The sequence below is a fragment of the Thunnus maccoyii genome, chromosome 6, assembly GCF_910596095.1.
Source record: "Thunnus maccoyii chromosome 6, fThuMac1.1, whole genome shotgun sequence".
Lineage (NCBI taxonomy): Eukaryota > Metazoa > Chordata > Actinopteri > Scombriformes > Scombridae > Thunnus > Thunnus maccoyii.
In genome coordinates, this window is record NC_056538.1 from 28,786,498 (window position 1) to 28,810,581 (window position 24,084).

The 24,084-nt window shown below is 40.4% G+C and overlaps 4 protein-coding genes across 7 annotated transcripts; 2 read left to right on the forward strand and 2 right to left on the reverse strand.

Annotated features, from left to right (window-relative positions):
• Window positions 1-1,103: 1,103 nt before the first annotated feature.
• LOC121898960 (claudin-3-like) lies at window positions 1,104-5,524 on the reverse strand. The gene is made up of 3 exons (XM_042414504.1): window positions 4,995-5,524; window positions 4,374-4,386; window positions 1,104-2,510 (listed from the first exon to the last, which is right to left on the reverse strand). The coding sequence occupies exons 1-3, from the start codon at window positions 5,443-5,445 to the stop codon at window positions 1,841-1,843; spliced, it is 1,134 nt and encodes a 377-aa protein (XP_042270438.1). The 5' UTR covers window positions 5,446-5,524; the 3' UTR covers window positions 1,104-1,840.
• A 3,351-nt stretch (window positions 5,525-8,875) lies between these two features.
• Window positions 8,876-15,116, reverse strand: LOC121898231 (claudin-4-like). Of its 4 annotated transcripts, XM_042413162.1 has the most exons (5): window positions 14,980-15,075; window positions 14,062-14,158; window positions 10,485-10,556; window positions 10,047-10,104; window positions 8,876-9,944 (listed from the first exon to the last, which is right to left on the reverse strand). In XM_042413162.1, the coding sequence occupies exon 5, from the start codon at window positions 9,799-9,801 to the stop codon at window positions 9,133-9,135; it is 669 nt and encodes a 222-aa protein (XP_042269096.1). In that variant the 5' UTR covers window positions 9,802-9,944; window positions 10,047-10,104; window positions 10,485-10,556; window positions 14,062-14,158; window positions 14,980-15,075; the 3' UTR covers window positions 8,876-9,132. The 4 variants fall into 4 exon arrangements, with proteins under 4 accessions (XP_042269096.1, XP_042269095.1, XP_042269094.1 ...); XM_042413161.1 differs by lacking the exon at window positions 10,047-10,104 and having other exon boundaries at window positions 15,046-15,116; XM_042413160.1 differs by lacking the exon at window positions 10,047-10,104.
• Window positions 15,117-17,098: 1,982 nt separating this feature from the next.
• On the forward strand, window positions 17,099-20,138 carry LOC121899397 (claudin-4-like). Its single transcript, XM_042415178.1, has 2 exons — window positions 17,099-17,712; window positions 19,497-20,138. The coding sequence occupies exons 1-2, from the start codon at window positions 17,227-17,229 to the stop codon at window positions 20,136-20,138; spliced, it is 1,128 nt and encodes a 375-aa protein (XP_042271112.1). The 5' UTR covers window positions 17,099-17,226.
• A 2,497-nt stretch (window positions 20,139-22,635) lies between these two features.
• cldnf (claudin f) lies at window positions 22,636-23,397 on the forward strand. Its single transcript, XM_042414515.1, has one exon. It carries the CDS (start codon window positions 22,645-22,647, stop codon window positions 23,395-23,397), a length of 753 nt encoding a protein of 250 aa, XP_042270449.1. The 5' UTR covers window positions 22,636-22,644.
• Window positions 23,398-24,084: the final 687 nt, after the last annotated feature.

Sequence of the window (24,084 nt, forward strand, 5' to 3'; positions counted from 1 at the left end):
GTGATATCGCACCAACGGACCTCTCTCATATTTACTATTACAAGTTCATTTATTTTTCATGTCGCTGCCTTTGTCAGGTGTGACCGCATGTGTTCTTGAAACTAGACTGAAAGGCCCGAACTCACGTCTATTATGGAAACTCTGTCTGATATGTCTTTTAAATGTGCCAGAGTCTAGATAACCATGTGCCGCTTTGCTGCATCTCATCATTAAATAAAGATCACAGAGATGAGCGTGTAAAACAGGACAAGGGAAGACTAGACAGCAGTTACGTTATGTACCAGGAAGCTGCTAATATACTTGAAGCTGGAACAATCTAAGCTCGTGGACTGGAAAAACTTTCAGCGAAAAATGCTCCTTTAATTTTACCAATATATCCTTGTCAGTGGCCAACAGAAGAAGCGTGTGTGGTGATACAGGGCAACTTCCATGAATGAATATGTGTTTTTGTATAAATATGTGGCAGGGTGTTGGAAATATCAAGCTCTAAAGAGTAAAAAAAATTAAATCAATGTGGAAAACACTGTTATGAAAATGTTTTATTCTTGTTTTATTGAATCAGTCTTGACTTTCTCCTTCATCAGCTGGTATGAGTCACTCACCCTAATTCTTTTGTTCCGGCTACCGTTAGCCTTTTAAACAATGTGTTGTAATATCATGTTGTATGTTATGTTGTATTTATTGCCTTTAATATTCAGCGAGTTTTGTCTGATGGTTGTGTGGCTCTGCTGGCTGCACAACAAATTGCCGTTCGGGGATAATAAAAGATTTCCTTGACCTTGAAATAAATCATGTAACTTGCCCGGAATGACTCGACTCCTCTGTGCTAACTCTTCTCACCTCTACCCGTTAACTGATCCTGTGGCTAATTGTTTAGAGCGCGTGTGGTTAAGTTGCGAGTTGGTGTGTAACGAAGCCCAGAGGATCAAATATCAGGGATCTTTTACAAAGGCATCTGGATAGCTCGCACTCCGTCATTTCTGCTAGTTCTCCTGACTCATGCTGTTACAACATCTGAAATGGGGGCATTATTTCACTTAAGTAAAATACAATTAAATGGTAATTTACTGTATGTTTGAAATAAAACAAGACAAGATGTGCAGTACCTTAAAAATAGTCATGTTTATTTAAAAAAAAAAACACTTGTAAGATACATGTACAGCAATGGTGTATAGATAATTACTGTTGTCGATAAAACCAGGTGCTCAGTTCACACAGTCCTCTCCCAGTCCTCCCACCACCCCAACTCCACCAGTACCACACTGCACTATAAGCTCTATACAGTTATCATCTGTTGTGACTGTTACGAGTGATTAATGATGCTCTTAATACAGTATTTACAAACATAATCCCGTTGATAATCCTGTTTTGACATTTTAAACAAACAGCATAAATGTGAAACACATTCCATTCTTCAACGTTTTACACAGTAGTGCCCTATTATGGAGATGACATCATGGCGTTTTTATAAAAAAAAAAAAATTCAGTGGTAAACATTAAGAAGCCAGGACTGTATAAAAAAGTATATGATCATATAATCAATAATATTTAACATGCTGACTTTAAAAACAGAGCACTAAGACCATAAATTCAATGCCTTTTGTTTTGATTAAAGAAAATTTCCACTCATATGACCTTTGCATGTCATTTCAGTCTCTGAGGAAAAAAGACCCTATTTCAGAGATACTTGACATTAAAGGCAAAATTCAACACATCCTTCATCGCGGAGTCTCCTTGTTTTCTTCAGCTTTTTTCCTCAGTACACCCTCCGTTTGGTGTGGAGAGGCAGGTTAGAGATTCAACAATGTCTTTTTTTTTTTTTTTTTTTTTTGAAATTCACTCATACATAGTCTTTCCGTTCTAACCCTGGCCCACCTGCGGACCGCGGGGCAGAATAAGCCATCCGTGAAGGGTTGTATCTGGTCTCGCGTGGCGGACAGGAACAGCAGAGGAGTCCGCCACCGAGAACCAGGAGGGCGGCGGCTGCAAAGCCGATGTACAGCGCGGACCCCAGCTCCCTCCGTTGAGCATCAGGAAGTAAAGGGTTGTAGAAGTTCCTGATTATGCTGTTGGCCGACCAGGAGACAGGAATGAGCTGCATGACCCCTGAAACGATGAAGAAGACCCCAGAGATGATCATCACCTTGGCCTTTGATGCCTCATCGTCAATGCAGTTGGTGCACTTGGCTCCGGCGATGGCGATGAGTATGGCCAGGATGGCTAACAGGATGGAGATGACGGTGAGGGCGCGGGCGGCTTGCAGGTCCTGGGAGAGGGCGAGCATGGAGTCGTAGACCTTACACTGCATCTGGCCCGTGCTCTGGACCACGCAAGTCATCCACAGGCCCTCCCAGATGATCTGAGCCGTCACGATGTTGCTGCCGATGAAGGCCGTCACCCTCCACATGGGGAGGGCGCATGCCACGATGGAAATAATCCATCCCAAAATGCACAGGGAAATGCCTATCAACTCCAGCCCTATAGACATACTGAAAAGTCTTCTTCTTCTGCTGCTGAATGTGTGTCACACCTGAGACGGGATCACAGTAAAAAAAATCAGCCAAGGGGAAGAGTCAACCAGAGACCCAACTAATGATTAATTTAATTTCAGGCTTTGCACCTGTGACTGTGTGGTGATCTGTTGCCTCGACTTCACCTGTATCCTTTATAAGGCAGATCAGGTGGATGGGAGGAGTCCTTGAAGGAGCTGACATCACCAAATGGGCAGGAAGGATCTGGACACTCTCAGGATTGGAGACTCTCTGCTATCAGCTTACACGGCCTGCTTCACAATGGGCCTGGCCACAAAGACGCCTTTTACAGCTGAAAGGGCACGCAAGTGTTGCATGTGTTGTTATAACGTAAAATAACAATTCTAAGGTGGATTAAAGGTCCTAAAGATCAACTACATGAACACGCAAGTTTCTGCCAGGGTTAGAACAGTTTATATAGAACATATATATACAGATATATGTACGTATTTCTCTTTTCACTGGTTTGAAGTGTTGGAGGCACCGTTGATGTCACGTACTTCCGTGTACCAATCACAATTTAGCAAGATTTTAATCAAAATGTGATAATTGTTGTGTGTTTGTGTTGTCAAATCTGATCAACCCACAACTACACAGTCCTAATGAGGTACATTAGTTGGGTTTTTGAGTGTAAAACTCTTAATAACTATACCTAAGGATCTTTTTAACTAGTTAAGTTGGTAATGTTATAGAGAAAAAGATCTAAAACAAGGTTTTCAGGGGTTTTAAGGCTTATTGTATGATTGACTATGAAGGTATTTAACTTAATTTAACTTCACTGATTTATTTTTGTCAGTTTTGTCTATTTTCTTTGTCATATTAATGAAACACGTTGTTAGTAGAATTATACTTTTTCAGAACCTGTGTTTCATATTAATGGCTAAATAGGAAGCTGAAAAACTTCTGTTTTAGTCTAATAACTTGTATATCACCTCTTCAGAATAAGCCCAGGCGACTTTTTCCAACACCAAGGATGTTGGTTTTTTAAAAGGCTCGTAAATGAAGAGTGCCTGACCTCCGTTTCTCAGTAAAAGCCTCCTCACCTTTTTTATCATTTGCCAGCATTTTAAGGAGTTAAAGATCTTGCAAGTTCGGCTTAACTGCTGCTAAGTTTTTGAAGATTTTATACGACCGAGGATGGTGGAGCTTTCTGACTTAAATGAGCACAAACTCCTTGAGTTGAAGCCAAAGCATAAATAATCCTAAGTGTTAGAGTTATGGGGCTTTCACCTGACAACAGGTTTATGTTTGATGGGCCTTAATGTCTCTGTCTGTCTCCAGAATGCCCTTGAAATTCTTCGGGGCCGGGGCTGTGTCCCTAGAAATACCCCCACCTACTTCAGCTTCTGAAACCCAGTGTTGACAACAACCCCCCCTCCCCCTCCCCCACTAGTCTCCCCCTTCAGGCATGAAACAGGTCCATTGTTCAAGAGGGCAGTTCAGATAGTGTGTGGAAGCTGACAAAGTAGCGGTTCTTGTTATCATGGAGCCAACAGACATATGGTAGGCAGCCAGGTGGATAGGTGCTGTGATAGACTCCCAGTCGTCAGCCTAATAGCTAGGTATGCACGGGTGCAACGAAATCTATTTTGAATGTGCTGCATCTGCATATCCATCTTCTAGTGATTGGAGGAAGAGGGTGGGCTGTCACATCAGTTTGCATTGCTTTATTTCAAGTAGTCAAACCGATTAAGGCAATTTAAGTAAAAAAAAACAAGGCCTTTAATTAAAAAAGTAACAAATAACATCAAAACATTTCAGATAAACTGAATCGGAAGTATAGAAACAAACAAAACAACCAAAATCTGCATCCTTTGGCTTTACATACATACTTCCATCAACCTCTTTATCAAAACTGAAGGTTCTTTACAAAACACATACAAACAGACAGTACTATAAAAAAAACTACATTTACAGATTCAACTATTCTCTAAATTCAGATCACAAATTACACAGTGATTTTTACACAGTATAAAATACAGGGCACACCACATCACTGACATATAGTTGTTAGCCTCAAAGCTTCCAACAGTCACAAAGTTACACACAAAAAAATTAAAAAAGGAAAGCAAGTTTGATGTAGGCTCTGTTCAACAAGGCATACATGGTGATATGAATACCAGAGTCTTGTCCATCTCCACATAAAGATGGTGTGTGTGTGTGTGTAGATAAGTCATTTAAAATTGACCGTACTCTCTGGTTCTCTGGTTTAGTCGCTTACATGATGGAAAAGTGTGAGAAAAAAGCAGGTGTAGGTTCACACATAGTTTCGTTTATCATAGCTACTCGGGGCGATCGATCTGGTTTGGGAGTACACCATCTGTGGCGGAGGCCCGTACCTTTTCTCAGGTTGCGGGGGGCAACTGCAGCAGAGGATGGCCCCTCCAATGAGCAGAAAGGCGGCTGCAGCCCAGCCCAGGTACAGAGCTGCACCTATCTCCCTCTTCTTTTCCTCAGATATACTTGGATTATAGAACTCCATAATGATGGTATGGGCTGACCATGACACAGGGATCAGCTGGGTCAGAGAAGCCAGGATGAAGGCCAACCCGGCGACTATCATCACCCGAGCTTTGGCCGTCTCTTCCTCCACGCAGTTGGTGCATTTCGCCCCCATCATGGCAACCAGGATTCCCACAGTGCCCACCACGAGGGATATAATAGTGAGGGCGCGGGCAGCCTGAAGATCGCCACTTAGAGCCAACATGGAGTCAAAGATTTTACACTGCATGTGACCTGTGCTCTGGACCACGCAGCTCATCCAGATGCCCTCCCAGGTGGTCTGAGCTGTGATGATGTTTACCCCAATGTAAGCTGATACTCTCCACATGGGCAAGACACAGGATACAATGGCTAAGATCCATCCCAGGACAGCCAGAGTCACTCCAAGTATTTCCAGCCCCAATGAAATCATGTCTTAAACCTGTATGATTCAAAGCGCACAGATGTCTTCTCTATCTGAGTAGTCAGACATGGAATGCCGTTTGCTCATATAAGCAGATTTCTTTATAGCAGAAGGAGGAGTCACTCGAGTACTGGCCAGGGAAGATTTCAAATTGTATCCCACCCTGTTTGAATGTCCAAAAAATCCAGCCTTGGCATGAAAACGGCCTCAGCTTAATCATTCATCTTTGTCAGCCCCGGTAGCTCTCCCACCTGTTTGGGTGAGGGGAGAGTACACAGACGGCCCATATCTCAGGTTTGGAGTAGTTAAAGGATAACAGACATGGTAAAGATTTGTCAATGCATGATTGAAAGACAGCAAAATGCTGGTTTACTGCTGTGCTCCCCCCTGACAGATGAGCCTGCCGTTTTATTATTTTGAATTAGATCTTGACAAAGGTATTCCATCATTTTTTTGTATTATTAAGACTGCAAATTGTACATTTATGGGTTGGGAATTCTACTTTACTTAAATTATGCCTTTTTATTGAATGTAACAGGGTGAAATATAATACAGATGCCTAATGAACAAGATAATCTGGTCATTTGCAGCTTTCAGTGAGAAAATTGGCCAATCAGGGAATTCACAGAGCATAGTTCTCTGGAAACAGACACTACAGGAAAAAGAGAGAAGGAGGAGAGGAGAGGCATGATAACACTGGTTAATAAAGGTTAAGTGTGTTGGGATAATTCTTAAGAAAGCAGTGGGAGTGCTCTGATGATCTGACGGGTATCTTTGAATCTGAAATTCGATGAAACCACCATCTCAGGTTCTAAGGAAGGTCTGCAGGTCAAGTTATGTCAAATCACTCCAAATATTGCTGAGAGTAGGGGAGGATGTTTTGGGAAGTGCTTTCAAATATCCATGGAAACGTATCAAAAGATGATGTCCATCATCTTCCCAGCAACGGTGCCTGCCCTTCTTAATTTCTAAGTAACTTTTCTGACACATTGCCCTGAAATACTTTTGATTGATCCCAGGCAGCTACTTTCTGTGTTTACTTTCGGTTACACTTTGAGACAAGTGTTTGAAATAATTCATGTAGAAATCATGTTTATCTGGAAAGCTTTCGGAGGCTTGCGCAGCTTGCCCCGATATACGTTGTTTTGCACAACTCCTTGTTTTCCCTAAATCTCTACAAAGAAAGCTGGTATGTGCAAAGAGTCATAATGGCCAACAAAATAGATCTGCAGACCTCAGAACACTTTTAAAAAACCACAAGATGATGAAATACTCCGTAATGATGTTGAGGTGTGTGCTGCTACAGTATATGATGCTAAAAACAGCTTTTGCCAACAGCCACGACAGTCTTTTGACTCATGCATGTCACTGGTCACCGTGGGAAGTTAACAACTGAGAACACGTGCTTGAACTGCAACACAAACAACACTAAACTCCTCTAAACATTGTTATCTGCATGTGGAAGATACACAGGACTCTGATGAAAACCAATATGAATAACATGAGTTTCTTTCACAATATACTGTATAAGGGTTTCTATTCCAGGGACCAGTGATACAAAGAGAGAGTGGTCCATTGTGTTGGAGGCTTAAACATTGTCTGTGTGTGCGTGTGCACAATGATGGGGGTCTTATCAGTTTCCTTGTTTTGAAGGTCATAGTGCATCAAAGGATCTCAACCTCAGTTTACCTTCTGCACGTGCCACAAGACCCCCGTAAACATACACTCAGTAGTCAGTAGTTTTACCTGCGCTGCGTTGAATCTGCACTGCATCTATGTCACTCACTTCATAGGAAAAGAGAGCGAGGCTGCTTTACTGATGTCATATGGGGGCTGTCATCAAAAGCATTACAGTATCTTGCTTTTGAACCTTGCAAAGCTAACGTAATGATTGTGCAAACAAACCTTAATTCAGATGTTTCGAACGGTTACTCGAGGCCATGAACAAAACATGTGGGTCTTTATATTTGATGTCACTCTCTGTGGCTTGAGGTGTTCGGACTTGTACACACCTTACTTGTACAGTAAATTAGAGTGTTACACAATGAATCGGGATTTGTCATCGACTTTGAGTGGACTGTTGCACTTTCCCATCAACACATGACTGCACAGTTGGCTTCAGTTCACAATCCTGCCAGCAGGGTCTACAGTTACTCAAAGGGAGTTTTCAGAATATTTAGAAGTCTATCCTTCAGATCATTAACCTCACTGCTCAAGCCAAAAGCACATTTAAAAAGCCAAAAACTTACTTTGTTTCCTTTGCTGATGTTTTTTTTTTAGTATTGCTTGAACAAATCAGCCAGAAATACAATGAATTACCATGTAAGTCAGTATTCTGTATCTTTTAAACTTTTGTGTGCTGTTGTAAGAATATGATATTAAACACTTTTAAAGTGTCTAAATAGTTTGGAAGAATTCTCAAAAGTAGGTCATATCCTGTTGGTTTCATCCACTGTTAAACATGCACTATATTGCTTTTCTCAAGCTGCTGATAATTCCAGCAGATTGACGTGCAAACATGTTGTATGACATTAAAACAAGGCTTGATGAGTAAATTAGCATCCCCAATTTGACATAGATATTTTAAAATCTTTGCATTTCAAGTGACTCTTTCAGACGCAGTTTTATTCTGTTGAGTCTCGCTCGGGGATTAAGGTAAACAGTTGCAAACCGACTGATCAATGGGGTCTTTGTGGCTCTGAGGGTCTCTGTTACAGTGCAGGTTACATCCCCTTGCACATGGAGACTATTATCTCAGACTCAGTTTCACTCTCGCAAATAGAGGACAGGTTACAATGGAAGGTAAGCATAAGGTGCTGAGACAAGCCACCCATTGTGTGTTTCATCTATTTCTACTGAAATAAAATACCTTTCAGTGTGCACTAGTACGGGGTCTTATTGGTCAGACTCTGCTGAACTCTACAGCTGGCATGTGCCCCTGTTTCTGCATAACAAAGGATTTTACAGCAATAGATTATAAATTAGACTCAATTTTAGCATACCAACATAACATACATAACTTCTGGCTCTGTGGCATGAAATTGTAGCATTAAAACTGTATATCCACTTTAGCAGAAACAAAATATAATTGTATAAAAGAAAGCATGCTTGAATAGAGACATATAATTTTTTCTTTTATTTATAATCTGGTAAAATGTGCTTTAATCAAAATAATTTGCATAGATTTTGTATATTTCAGACATTTAAGATCACATATGGGTCCTGATAACTGAATTATCAAGCTGCATATCACATACTGTCACCTCAAGGTCCCTGGTTTGGTTCCCTCTGGGGACATGTTGCATGTGTTGCAACTCCTCATAATCCCCCCCTTCACCCCCCTCTCTCCCCTCGTTTCCTGTCTACCATATTGTCAAATAAAGACAAAAAGTGCCAAAAATTATCTTAAAAATATAAAGATCCGACACATTGCAACGTTTGGTTTTTTTTTTAGAAAAAAAAGCCAAAATCTACAAGTAAATGTATTGATTTTTAAAATAAAATATAAAAAGCAACATAAGACACCCTCTACTACAGAATAAAGGTCAAAACAACATATTAAACATTTATCTGTCATTCTAATGTCCGTGCCCAATGTGCTGCATGCTGCATCCATAACATCCAGCATGCATCTACTGGGCACAAATTTGCTAACACTGGTCATCGTATGATCACCAGTGCCCAGATGTCACATATTCATACATAGTCTCTTCTGGTGTAGCCATTGACTGACAGGGTCTTGACAGCTGAATAGTCCACCCGGGGAGGTGCGGAGCCACCACCGCTTCGTGCTGTGGCTGCTCTGGGGGGGCAGGAGCAACAGAGCAGTGCACCCCCTAGGATGAGCAAGCAGGAGGCAGCCCAGCCAAAGTACAGAGCGTTACCAAAGTCCCTCTTCCCCGTCTCCTCCAGCATTGGGTCATAGAAGCCCAGGACGATGGCGTGGGCTGTCCACGAAACAGCCACCAATAGCAGCAGTCCGGCTACCATGAAGATTACTCCAGCAGCCACCACGAGTCGTGGTTTACTGCTCACATCCCGGCTACAGTTGGTGCACTTGGCACCAGCCACTGACAGACCGATGCCCACAATGCAGAGCACCATGGAGACGATGACCAAGGCACGAGCCGCCTGTAGGTCCGCTGGCAGCCCCAGCATGGAGTCGTGCACCTTGCAGTGCATCTGGCCTGTACTCTGCACCGAACAGTTCATCCACAAGCCTTCCCAGATCACCTGGGAGATGACGATGTTCTGACCGATGTAGGCAGCCACCCGCCACATGGGGAGGCCGCAAGCCACCATCACCCCGAGCCAGCCGGCCACGGCCAGGATCATCCCAAGGATCTCCAAGCCTGCAGAGTACATTGTTGGGTCTGGAGATGAAGAAGGACCAGAACAAGACTCTCTTCCAGGGCTCTGCGGGATAGAAGGCCCTCTGTGTCCGCAGGCTCAACCCTCTTGAGATGAAGGCGATATCGGATCTCGCTGGCTCAAAGTCCTGCGTAAGACTTTTAGTGAGAGAGAAAGAGAGAGGGAGAAACAGATTCTACCTTCTTTATACAGCTTAGACGACTGAAGGTGGAGTCAGCTTAAAGTGGCATCATGTTTACCTTCAAACTACACTTGCATTCAGGGATACTTTAGACGTTTTTACAACACTGTGTTCAGCTGAAATCGGTATCACAAGAGAAAACCATCAAAATCAGTATTCTTTTTAAAGACTTCTTTTGTTCAGTTCCTATGCAACCTTAAATATAAGTAAAAAAATATACATATAGAAAAATACATATAGATTCTGGAGGATACTGTTGTCTTAGATCCAAACCACATTTACATAGATGAAATGCATACAGCTCAGTTATGATTATACTAAGATGTTAATGCACCAGTGCTCCTTTTAAGACTTTTGGTTTTGAGAAAGCGTACAGTATCTGTATATCTGTGACATTTGATAACCTCGAAGAAAAATGCAGAGTCACCCTCTGAATAAGATCTCCTTTCTAAAAAAGAGTAACAATGACAGGCCTTGTTTTACGTTGGTCACCTACATAATTCCTCCTGGGAGAAGAAGTTCTGGGTTTACAGGCCTCATTGTCAGTAGACTTGCCAGATGTGTTTTCCTTAAAATGAAGGATATACGGTTAAATATTCAAATAAACAAAATGCACTGAGAGTATCAGACTGGTCTATGTCTTGGCCTAAACAGATAAAGTCTGGTGAATTTCCATGAGTTACCATAAATACATGCCAGGGAACTAATGGTGGGTCATCAGAGAGCAAGTTTTAGACTGTAGCATTCCCTTCCTGACATTAATACTGACAGGCAAAACATTTTAACAAAAAAACTCCTACTACAGTGATCTCACATTTCATATTTCATTGCTCATTTCACTCATTACTGTTATAACAAAACCTGGTATGACAGAAACCGCCAAACAAAACAAAAAAGGCAAAAACTAGGTCAAAAAGGTCCAGAAATATCCAGTTCTCTCTAAAATGAATGAGCAACGTCTCCAGTCAGCAGTCAGAAAATACTGTATCGTATTTGTCTTTTAACATCATCCTTTTATTATGTTGAACACTTGATCATCCAAGAATAACTCAGTGGGCAGAGACATCTTCTAAAATATCTAGCATACCTTCTTTGATAGACAATAGGGCCGTTGAGGGTGGCTGACAGGCGAGCTCTGTGTCATTACAGACTTTTCTCTCATTAACAGAGGTCATCAGGGGTCAGTGGTCAGGTTGAGCATCTCCGCTATTTTGTGGTTAACCCCCTCCACACACACACACACACACACACACACACACACACACACACACCTTCTCACACTCCCACACAAACACTAATATACACTTGATGGGAACTTTAGCATCTGGGAAATAAAAGATCTTTGTATTGTTGTCACTGTTCACTGATGAGAACAATCAGCTTTTTCCTCTCATAAACATGTTTCCTGACATCTTACATCAACTCGAATATTTTCATTCAGTTCAAAAAGTGTGGCTTTTTCAATCCACAGCTTTTAAATCCATAAAACCCATACATTTTCCAAACTATTTATCTCCATTTGAGTTATATTTCTGGAAATCCAACTTCCAAACACTTCCATACACCATGTACAAAACTACTTATAACCTCTGCTGCAGAATAAGAGTCAGTTTACAATATATACAGTACATATATACCCAAATCCCATATGTATATGTGTTATATGTAACCAAGAGCAATGAACTGATTCATAACAGCTGATTACTTTATGTGCTTTTCTGATAGCAGATATTAAAGTTGTGAAAGTTTTTACAAAAGCATTGCTGCTTAAAGGGACGATTTTGTGTGATTTTTAAAGGAAAATCACACACGGTAGCCTTCTGATGGCCCAACTGATACTTAATTTAAAGTAGCACAACACAAAATATGCCAAAATATTAATCAAATCTTGTTTTTTTTCCTCCCTTACTCTACCTCCCATTCCCCCGTACTCCTGGTACGGTGCTGCTGTGCCATGAGTAACTCTGTGTATTGCCAGATAAAGTCAGATAAAACCAGATACAGACTGAATCATAACAGCTGTAATGATTTTTTAATCTGTTAACCTCTGACATTTGGTGGAGGATGAGGCAGTGTCTCTGTTAGCTGGGGTCTGATTTTTAACCTTTATGTAACAACGGTTGATTAAACATGCCTGCCTTTTTTTTTCCATCTTACTGCAAATCCATAAAACATAGAAAAACAAGACTGTAAATGTGCTGCTTGAAGTGGTAAGATATGTAAGGCAATCACTGACCCTTAAACCACACATGCATTTTAAGTTACACTGTCAGCAGTGCAAGTGAACCGCTCCATGATGGAGGCGTTGTTGTACTTAGACTCGTAACTTTGGCAACACAGATTCAGCCTGAGGCAAAAACGTTGGGTGTTGTATTTTCACTAGACTCACAAGTCAGTGTCTAAACACAGGCGGGAAGATCGCTGATTGTCTGGTATCGTGAGACTAAAGAGGTCACTAAAGATCAAGCTGATGCAAAGAAACGAGTTCTGTCTTGTTTAGATTGTTGTTATATTTTTTTCAGCTGCCTTTCCAAGGAATCTCTAAACAACACGACTTGTTGCCTGTTTTCCATCTTTGGATTTGGCTCTGCAGGGGTTAATAATTTGAACCTTCACATACTGCCAGTTGTGTATGAAGCTGCCTTTCTATTCTTCTTCTTCTCCTTCTTGTTATTATTATTATTATTATTATTATTATTATTATTATTATTATTATTATTATGTACCAAAATTCAGGAACAGCATGTCGAATTGTTTCATTGACTTTTTCTTTCTTTAATGTAAATCTGTACAATCTTTCTTATGATTTAATGTGAGAAGCTCCATGTTATTGAATATGCTGCACAAGTATAATTGTTTATTTTCTTTATTAAAATTAACATATTAGACTTATATTTATGCAAAAATGTATTTGAACTTAATAAACCACAGTTAGTTTCAGCCCACTGACTCTCATATTATGATCACTGAGAGTCATACAGTCTCTTAACCTTTTATTTTATGCTCATGCCTGTTTTTTCCTGCAGGCAACAGATCTATATCTCTCACTAGATCTTAGCTCTGAATAACAGGACATTCTGTAATGTTTCCTGCTTTGTTTTTATCCACATCAAACATGGACACTATTTAGGGTTTTCACCAGGAGGCGCAGCTACACTCTCGACCATTTCCTGCAAATATGCATGAGGCAACTTGCAGAGCACCTTGTTAAACATCCACCTGTCAGGGGCGCGGGAACAAGTCTGACCGGTTCCTGTGAGGTATTGGTGTCTACTGTAGATACACTAGCCATAATAACAGACTACCTATTACTGTTAGAATATTCTTTGTGACCTTTACATGTACATTTAATTCAAACCTTTATTTCTTTGGATTTTATCTGTTATGGTGTTCTTTTCATCACTGATGTGCGCTAATGTTAAAAAAAATTACAGTATGAATTATTAACACCCATAGAGTTGCTCAATGTGTGAAGTCTAATGATGGATGATAAATGCATGTAGTAGGAAGTTAAACAATAAACTAAAGTTTACAAGGAACTAAAGTTGTCATTGTGTTTTGTTTTAACGCTAAAAAAAAAAGCCTAAATCCTCATCTCTAATGCCACATACAAAAGAAGGAACTGAAAGTTCCTCCATGCCAAAATACAAAAGCTTTTATAAACACAGTCACTCCCTATTTCACAACTAAACTGGCTTATATCCTGATTTTCATAGCAGCTATTGTGGATTCTAGTAGCCCAGTATTACATCTACACAACCTGACTTTCACACATTTACCTTGACAATCTCATTTAGACAAAAATCCAACAAGATCTGCCGTAGAATGAGTCCTACATCACCAACATAACAAAAAACCAACTTATAGTCATGGTGTTTTGTGAACAGAAATAAAAAAAATGGCAGTATATTGTTTGATATGTAGAGATATTTAACACTGTTGATGCTATGTACCACTAGACTTCATCACCTGCAGACCCCTGAAGACTTCAGGTTAATGTTTGTGTCATGTGATAATGTGTCATGTCTGAACACGCATGACTCACCGCCAGACCTCACAAAGATGGTACTTACCATGCTTTGATTACCCACTGAAACTGTGACTGTTCCACGACGATGGCTGCAGGGCTCACTGTGGTGACATCACATGCCAAATATAGACATGATACACCTGCACAGATAGAAACACATACTTCCTACTCTGATACATGAAACCGCACGTAGTTTTTTTTTTTTAATCTCTTTAGAAACCCAAACAATGTAACACAGGACAATTGTCATCACGAGACTTTTGCATCACAAAACATTATAGAGAGCCAGAGTAACTTCCCTTTATGTCTCACTCTGCTCAACACTGGATGTTGTAATAAATGGCTTCTTTCATTAGTCTTTCTGAATAAATAAACAATAAAATGCAAGATTTCTTTCCAGATTCCAAGTTAAATAAGTATCCACTCTTGAACTGGCTGATATCATTTTTTTTCACTGTGCTGGTTGAAGATTATTGTTTCTGACATAATGACAAAAATATGACTCATGAGTTCCTTTTGGAAAAGTACAGACCAGCAGTATCGTACTATTGTTCACCAAGATGCACAACACTGATGTCCAATTTGGAATATTAGCAAAAAAATGTTATTTCTCCTCTTTTTTCCCCTCCATTCTTCTTGGTTGAGTTTTTTCTTATCAAGTGTTTTTCCTTGATTGTAAAACCTTTTGAGGAAAAATTTCTGTTTTGAATTTTGGTTATATAAATAACATTAACTTGACTTATGTTTACAAATATTAGAAACAAATCAAACTTGTTGGACAAATAAACTGAATAGATATTGGCTTAAATAAAGTAGCTAACTAGCTCTATCAAGCTAATATTTAACTCTTCGCTGCTAAATTCAAACAGTCATGCTAGTTATTGTTCACAAATTTGCAATCTAATTTTAGTCTTTCCTCTCCTGAACATTTAAAATAGCTGCAACAGAAAAAGCTAAACACCTGTTACTCTTGTCTGTACTGCAGGTGGATATTGCTTTGATATGCATAATGACCCATCCATGATACCTGAAGGGTTGAACACTTGAGTGAAAGCCAAAGAAAAGCCGTTACTGGGAAGTCTGGGCTTGCCTCGCAACTACCTGCTGACACTTGTCGGTCCGGCTCCCTCTGGCATTTTCTCACGGCTGCTTTATTCAAATCTATCACCTGTCGCTGCAGAAATTGTGCAGCAAACTGTTCCCCATTAATTCATCTGGCAAAATGGACGCAGCGACAACTGAGCATTCTGAAATGTTGATCCTATTTATGCATGAAATGATTCACACACCCAGCTACATTTTGAGATTATTCAGTATTCGATATAGTGCACTGTAAGGGTACTGAGGTTGCTGCAAACATGTGTGTGTATCTGCATTTTTCAAAAGCATGAGACATGTGATTGTGGTCTCTCTGAGCGCACCAGGACATAATCTCACCCTGAAACCATCTCTCCTCAGTTTTAATTGTGGAAATTCCTCCGTGCCTCCTTGTGTGTGTGGAACCCAATCTCCATATCCAGGCTGCAGTAGCTTTAATGATCCTACCTTGGATAAAATAGAGGCATTATAGTCCTAACGGCAGTTTTGGCTCTAAAACACTGCCTCTATTCATTTCTGAAACAATCTGATTCTCTCTCTCTACCTCTCTTTGCCCCCTCTCACTATTCCCTCTTTTTTTGCCACAGTCTGTCAACTGGAATCACTTGGCATGGTGTTTGCCATTTCTCCAACATCTCCCTCCTGATGTTCTCTCACTGCTGTGGAAAACTTTCGATAAATCAAGCGGGACCCCCGGACTTCAGAGCACACATTTTTCTCCCAAGACAACCTGTAGGAGAACCTGTAGCAGCCCTTCAGCCTTTAACAGACTGACATCACTGCAAGGTCAGCTTTGATCTTTTTTTTTTTTCTTTTTTCTCACCTACAGTACATCTTTTCTGTTCATACATCATGTAGATGCTCATAATTCTTTGCGATTAGATAAAAGGGGTTCAAACGAAATTCTTTTTAATGGCATCATGATTAAAATTATTTTTTTTAAAGATCTTTTTTTTGTTTTCATATCATAAATCTGTGTAATCAGTGTAGGATGAAATGTAAAATGTACTGATTAGCTGCAGCTGCTTTCTGTAGTTTATACTTTCAAATCACAGTCATTCTAACAAAATACTGTCTTTCACTTGACATTAACACTTACTATTTTTTAATAGCTTCAATAGAAACCAAGAATGTTCCTTTTACCAGTCATGCAAATGTTCTTAAAAGTCAACTTTATCAGATTCTGTGTGCTAAGTATTTAATTCTAACACAAAGTTAAGGTAAGTAAGAAAGGCAACAGTAATTTATGCACTAGCAAAGCTATTCTGACGTATTCTTTTCCGCTCTATGATACGCTCAGGCAGCTCTCGACAAATGTACTTTGTGTATTCTACCTTTGTCTCAAGAACCTGAAACTACCACGGCTGAAAAGATCAAGGGCCGAAGGTCAAAGGTTAAAATAAAACAGCAGAAACAGAACACCCTGACAACTACGTTTTCTTATAAAATCAAAACTAGAGATTTCCTTGTCACTGCAAACAATTGGTCAATGTTTGATGGAAATTGTGAAACTCTATGAGAAATGTTTAACCACAATATGGAATATTACGTGCTCCTTTACAGGCTGAAAGACTATTTTTTGAGATCTGGAAAACCAGCTCAAAGCTTCATAGATAAACTCACAAATATAAAAGAAGCATCTGTAAACAAAACTGCTCTTCGTGGTTTCTGAACATGCATGATTTTCACTGACACCACAGCACATAACAGAAAAAAATAAGTAAAAAAAAAAGAAAAACAGGATCAAAGAAGCTGCCCAGTGGCCACATACCATCATTTTGAGGGAGTGGCTGATGGTATTTTTTTAAAGTCTCAGTAGTGACTCTGAGTCACATGTGGCTTTTTTACATGCAATGATTACCTGACTGAGACAAAAAAAAACTGACATGATGACACATGCCTGTTGCTGGGAGTGGGGGTAGTTATCACGTCACAGGTCTGTGTGACAGTTTGTACGTATGTCAAGCCCCTCCCGAGTTAAGTGTATAAAAGACCCGCTCCAACCCTAACCAAACATTTACTCTTGGGGATCTCTCAAGCAAGACTCAACTGACTTTCAGAGACACAACTTTTGGACCTTTTTTTTTTGCAAGAAGCTTTCTGAGGAGACATGGTGTCAGCCGGCTTTCAGATATTGGGCATTGCCCTGTGCATCATTGGCTGGATTGGAGCCATCATTACGTGTGCTTTACCCCAGTGGAAAGTGACAGCCTTCGTCGGCCAGAACATTGTCACTGCTCAAACCACTTGGGAAGGCATCTGGATGACCTGTGTGACGCAGAGCACAGGCCAGATGCAGTGTAAGGTTTATGACTCCATGCTGGCCCTTTCCCAGGACCTCCAGGCTGCCCGCGCCCTCCTCATCATCTCTATCCTGATCGGCATCTTCGGCATCCTCCTGTCCATCGCAGGCGGCAAGTGCACCAACTGCGTGGAGGATGAGACCTCCAAAGCCAAAATCGGTGTGGCAGCTGGTGTGATCTTCATCATTGCTGGTGTTTTGTGCCTCATACCCGTGTGCTGGACGGCACACAGCATCATAAGAAACTTCTACAACCCTCTCCTGGCGGGCTCTCGGAAGAGGGAGCTGGGACCTGCGCTCTTCATCGGCTGGGGGGCCTCCGCCCTTCTCATTCTGGGTGGTGGACTCCTCTCTGCCAACTGCCCTCGGAAGGATAACTACTCTGCCAAGTACTCAGCTGCCCGTTCAACTGCACCCAAGGACTACGTCTGAGGATTCAAAAGCCAGATGAGAAGGCAGAGAGACTGAAAAAAAAAACATTTCACATTAAGTATGTTTTGAACTTCATGGTGATTTTAACTGTGCTAACGGTTCAGTCTGATACTTTCATGTGGAGTTGCAGCACTTCAGGACTTGTTTCATCAGTGCCAAGATAAAGAGACCACACCCAAACAACAGCTTATGTGGACTGAGTGACGAACAGAATTGATCTGTGCAAGTGAAAAAAGTTGGCGTACATTTTTGAACAAAATCTAACATTTAACTTTGATGTATTGTATTTTTTGTCCTGTTAATTTCTGCCATTTGTGCCTTTTTACATATCATTTCATTGCAAAATGTGTATTACTCTCGACTGTCTGAAGCTGTAAATAAACCTTTTTTTTTATCAACATTGAATTATTGTGTTGTGTGTGTTCTTATAGATTATATAAATAACATGTTATTAAAACAGTTTGATGTTAAACTAAAATGGAGCCTTTAGAAAGAAGACATGAGGTGTGGCTCAGCTCTTACAACCCAGATGGATAAATAAAAACAATGATTTTAATGGTAATGCAAAATCAGCTTGTCCTAAATATAAAACCTCATTATAGTGTAAAATACTCCTAATTCACTTACCATCCACCAAAATTGTCTTTTTAATGCTTTTAATGTACAAACATATAAAAAGGACTGAAGTTAATTGACTTTATATGAATAATTACTTTATAATACAACATAATCGCTTAAAAAAATCAATAAAATACATCCCAGATTATGTTGCCTGATATCAGACAGAATTGTCAGCTTGTTTCCCTCCATTTCCATCTTCAGTCAACTCAACCTAGTAGAGTGGGCAGATTCAAAGGTCCAGATCCAGGCAAGACCTTTTTGTATAGTCCTCATGAATTATGAGACACATGTAGGTTGTTTTTTTTTCAGACTTTATTCTGAAGTTATATTTTCAGAATAAAGTCAGAAGTTGCATCTTAAAAGAAAAAAATTGTTCTAATCTTCTCCAAAATGTGAATTTTAAAAACATTGTGTTATGAGTCATTCAGTGAAGTGCTCGCTGTCTGAATCATCACCTGTCCAACACTGCCCCTCGCTGTAAACAAGAGGACAACATCCTGTAGTTTCTCTCACACCTGCCCAGAACTGACAGGTAATAGTTTTTAACAAAGCTTAACTCTTGTAATGTTGTAATAGAGTTCAAATCTCATAAATATACAGCACATGTTTTCATTTTCAAATGATAGAACTAGTGTCTTGAGTTTGTATCCTTAATTATTCCTCAAACTTAAATCCATAATACAGCAGATTTATCCAGTTTTCCTCTTGAGCAAGTTGGATATTTACTTCATTTACCATTAAACATTTTTTTCTGTGAAATCTTTGTGCATTAACGAATAAAAGGCTGAGCCATTTGACCTTGAAGCTTTACATTTCTGGCAGGTCAGCACTAATAAAAAGGTCACTGGGTCTCTGTTTGTGTGTAAACTCCTTCTAGCCAATAGGAGATGAAGACTGTGGTTTCACATACCCTCATGTCTTTGTCCCTTCTTCTCACACGACAAACTATAAATACGAGCTCACATCGTTCTGCTCGTCTTTCTTTTTTGGATTTTAACGTGCGAGGAAGGAACAAAGCCGGCGAGATGGTTTCTCAGGGGATTCAGCTCATTGGCATAATAATGGCTGTGATCGGCTGGCTCAAGGTCATCGTGGTGTGCGCTTTGCCCATGTGGAAGGTCACGGCTTTCATCGGAGCCAACATCATCACGGCTCAAACCATATGGCAGGGCATGTGGATGAACTGTGTGGTGCAGAGTACAGGCCAGATGCAGTGCAAGGTGTACGACTCCATGCTGGCTCTGCCCCAAGACCTGCAGGCCGCTCGCGCTATGATCGTCATCTCCATCCTGACCGGGGTCTTCGGACTGGTCTTGGCAATCGCTGGCGGGAAATGCACTAACTGCATCGAGGATGATAGGTCCAAGGCGAAGGCTTGCATCCTGGCTGGGAGTTTGTTCATCATCTCTGGGTTGCTCTGTCTCATTCCAGTCTCCTGGTCTGCAAACACCATCATCACCAACTTCTACAACCCGCTGTTGATCGAAGCCCAGAGATACGAGTTAGGAGCAGCGCTGTATATCGGCTGGGCGGCTTCTGCGCTGCTGTTAATGGGAGGGGGGCTACTGTGTTGGAACTGCCCGCCCAAACATGAACATGGACATCCCCACTACATACCCAAATTCACACCAGTGAAGTCAACCTCCACATCAAGAGAATACGTATAAGACGGTTCACACCACCTTCATGGTCTCGTAAAGTCACAGAACGTTCTACAGAGAGAAATGATAGTTTGCTTTAACATATATTCACTGGCAATGTAAATACGGCGTTTTGATTGCGGTTTATGTCACATTGACCTTCCTCAGAATGGACATTTTGTGGCTGCACTCCATTTAGTTGTGCCAGCAGGGATCTGGGAACGTGGATGCTGGCTCGCTGTCACACCTGAATGCAAATGTTAGACTTTTCCTGCTATGGCGGGTCAAAATGTCTGCTGTGACTAAAGTAAACATAAAGAGGAACTTGGCTTCTGTTCTGCTATATTCTCTTCTGTAATCAGTCGAAACTTAAAAATGAAAGTGGTCTTTGAAACATTAGATCCATGTGGCCAGCTGTTGAAAAACCAGCATCATCTATGATTAAGTATAATTAATTTGTGTAAATATTTTGTTGGGTTGTTGTAAGGATGTCTCGTCATTATCTTTATTCTCATTCAGAGATATTTTCATGTTAAAATCCCTTCAAATATATCTCTTTAAATAGCAAAAAGGAGTTTTTTTTTATTTTATCTGTGTATTTTTATCTGTTGACCTACAAATTCCACATTTAGTTCAACAAACCTCTAAATGCTTTAAATTTCTGTGTTTCAAAAGCTTTTAATGATCTGTTACTGTAAATAAACCAGATTCTTACTGAATGATCACTGTTGCCTCGTTTCTAAGAAACCGAAAGCATATCATGGCGTCATAGAGATTCAACCTCAGATATCAACATCACAAGGTAAAGACAGGAGATGATTATGTGGCAATGCAGAAGACATAATATAACTATATAAGCAGCAGTTTAGTATTATTAGTTTAGTAAGTAGTTTAGTTGAATTTCCACCAATTAAATGAAGGAATAAAAATATGATTATTGTTATTTACCCTGTTTTCTGGCATCTGTTTTCTGAAGGAAACGACAATCTAAATATACTCTAGAAGTGAAAGATGTTGTAGTAAAGTATAGGTGAATAACTTAATATTTCAAAGTTGAGTTGGTTTATATTAAGATAAAAACTGAAAACATTTCTTGAGGTTTTTTTAGTGATTTAAAATGGTGCGTTGTGGAAAAGCACCAAGTATTCATCACGGGTTTTATCTTCGCTCTGATAAGCTTTCATAAAACTTTTCCTTCACTGGATCATCGAGGAAATGATTGTTAGTGCAGTATCGGGTTGCTGAGTCATGTGTGACAGAGTGTTAAGAGTCTGTTTACCCAACACAGGTATCTGTATTGTCACACGGTAGGATGTTGTAGGGTTTTTTTGTTTTTTTTTTTAAATGCAGCATCAGTTTCATTTATGTGACTGGCTTCCTGTCATTACTCCATCAAGGTGATTGTTATCATTGCTGAGAATGATCTGAATCTCTTCTGCTCGGCTCGGGGCTACTTACCTGCCAAAACTGGGTCACATCAATCTTAACATGGTATGGGCCATTTCAGGTCTGCTTGCAGTTCAATGCCTTTTATTACCTATAAACTGCCAGACTGCCATGTCGTCTATATCAGGGATACAAGCAAATGGTGGAGTCCATGCTGCAGGAAAGACCAGTTCACTCTGTGTGGATTGTGTCTGTTGATACTCTGTGGTTGACTGATAAAGCTCAGTAGAAGTTCAGTAACCCTCTGTCCTTAGACATGCAATAGATGTGCAGATTACAAAGAAAACAGCAAAATTACAATATGGAAAATCAGGATGACAACATTATAGATACAGTAGATTGATAACATATGTGAGTTATCTGATCGGGAGGGTGTTAGTGACAAAACAAGGGGAAAAAATGGAAAAAAAACACAAGCTGTGACTCATGCTCACAATTTCCCTCCACCCTTTGCTTTAAAGATGTCTTGGTGTGATAACAAAAACAAAGTTATAAAGCACATATCAAAAGTCTTAAAAGTCTATGTTCATCATAGAGAAATGCAAAGTCTCTTTAGACTTTTACACAAAAATAAAACAGAACTTCATAATAAAAAGAGATCATATCATTAGCTTTTTATTGTGCTAGCTTATCAGATGTGTGTTGGAGTTCAACTCCTCCGCACAACACAACACCCCACCACTACCCTGATTTAAAATTATGACAACAAAAAGCCAATTTGTGAAAACAACAACAGGTATAATTTGATCATTTGCCATCATTCACTGTGAGCTGGTTTCAGGACCTTTGAATTCACTAAGTGGTTGTAATTTCATCCAGTGACCCCATCTTTACTTCAGAATCATCTGCATATGAAAGTCTGTCTTCTAAGAACAAAAACAAAGCATTGTTTAAAAATGGGTGCCACTCCCAGATCTAGGAAGAGGAATCTTGTTTGCCCAGAAGAACTCACCTGACGACAGGACGGCCCTCCTCCTGCACATTCGCTGACAAACAACCCTTGAGAGAGCTGTGACATTCTGACGGAGAACCAGACCTGCACGCTGAAACACTTTTCCTCTCTTGCTGCTCACAAAGCCTCTTCACGATGGGGAGGATTGGCAAGGAAGTGGCAGGTCAGGTCATCACCTTCATCGGCCTGGTCGGAGTGTCGGTGACATGCGGGATCCCCATGTGGAGAGTGACCTCCTACATCGGAGCCAACATTGTGACAGGCCAGGTAGTGTGGGACGGTCTGTGGATGAACTGTGTGATGCAGAGCACCGGGCAGATGCAGTGCAAGCTGAATGATTCAGTGATGAGGCTTTCCCCCGATCTGCAGGCCGCCCGAGCCCTGGTCATCATCTCCCTCATCTTCGGCTTCATCGGCTTCATCATCACCTTCATTGGAGCCAGATGCACCGGCTGCCTGAAGAAAGATTCATCTAAGGCCAAGGTGGTGATCATATGTGGCTGTCTCATCATTATTTCCGCCATCCTGGTCCTGATTCCTGTGTGCTGGTCTGCAGCCATCACCATCGCAGACTTCCGGAGCCCCATAGTCATCGAGACACAGAAGAGGGAACTCGGAGCCGCCATTTACATCGGCTGGGCCTCTGCTGCAATTCTTCTGGTCGGTGGGATCATCCTAACCACTTCCTGCCCTACTCGAAAATCCATGTATGGATATCCAGGCTACCCACCAGCACCCATGTATCCTTATGCAACACCAGTAAGTCCAGCAAACTATGGTCCTGTGTACGCTCCCCCATCCAGCCGATCATACACAGGGACGGGGACATATGTACCCGGCAAACCATATGTGGCACCACCCGTATACGCCGGTGGACAGTACCTCTGAAAACTGAATGGACAGAAAAAGAGAGACTAAGATTACTGACATGATGGTTTTAGGAACTTGCTACTGCAAAGTAACAATGCACCAAAGTGCACACTTTATTTCTAGAGGATGGTATGTATTCCAAAACATTGATAGGATGTAAAATTCATTCACTCAAGTAATCAAGAGTCAAGATTCATTTATTATAATTTTACAACACAAGATTGTATAACAAAATGTAGTTTGTAGTCCCTTAATGCTACTCACAAAAACAGAAATTATATAAATCACTGTGACCTTTGATTATTATTATTATGTATCTTTTGAGTTGATTGTGTGCTTTAAAGTAGAAATATCCATGTAAATTCATGCAAAGAGTCTTTATATAGGAGGAATATCATGTCGTCATGGTTGTGTGCACCTAAAGCTGCTTTGCTTTTTCATAAGGAAGTCAGTGTAAATATATTTATTTCCTTGTCATACTGAGTTGATTTTGTAAATATGAACTGTGATGTGTTTGCTTTGTGTAAATCCCACTTTATTTTTGAGAATACTCAAAAGAATTTCAATAAAAAATATTTGAAGAATATAAACTTGATCTGTTTGTGGAGTCAATTATCATAAAATATTGTTCCAATATTTGTTTGCAATGTTAAAAAAATTATCTTTGAGGACTAGAGCTCTGACCTGTGACACATTCAGAGCACT

Bases quoted from the DNA above. Each gene is read 5' to 3' on its own strand.
- LOC121898960 (XM_042414504.1), bottom strand. From the start codon at position 5,445: ATGATTTCATTGGGGCTGGAAATACTTGGAGTGACTCTGGCTGTCCTG.
- LOC121898231 (XM_042413161.1), bottom strand. From the start codon at position 9,801: ATGTACTCTGCAGGCTTGGAGATCCTTGGGATGATCCTGGCCGTGGCC.
- LOC121899397 (XM_042415178.1), top strand. From the start codon at position 17,227: ATGGTGTCAGCCGGCTTTCAGATATTGGGCATTGCCCTGTGCATCATT. The intron at 17,713-19,496 runs GCGCTCTTCATC...AAAGCCGGCGAG, and splicing joins GGAAGAGGGAGCTGGGACCT to ATGGTTTCTCAGGGGATTCA.
- cldnf (XM_042414515.1), top strand. From the start codon at position 22,645: ATGGGGAGGATTGGCAAGGAAGTGGCAGGTCAGGTCATCACCTTCATC.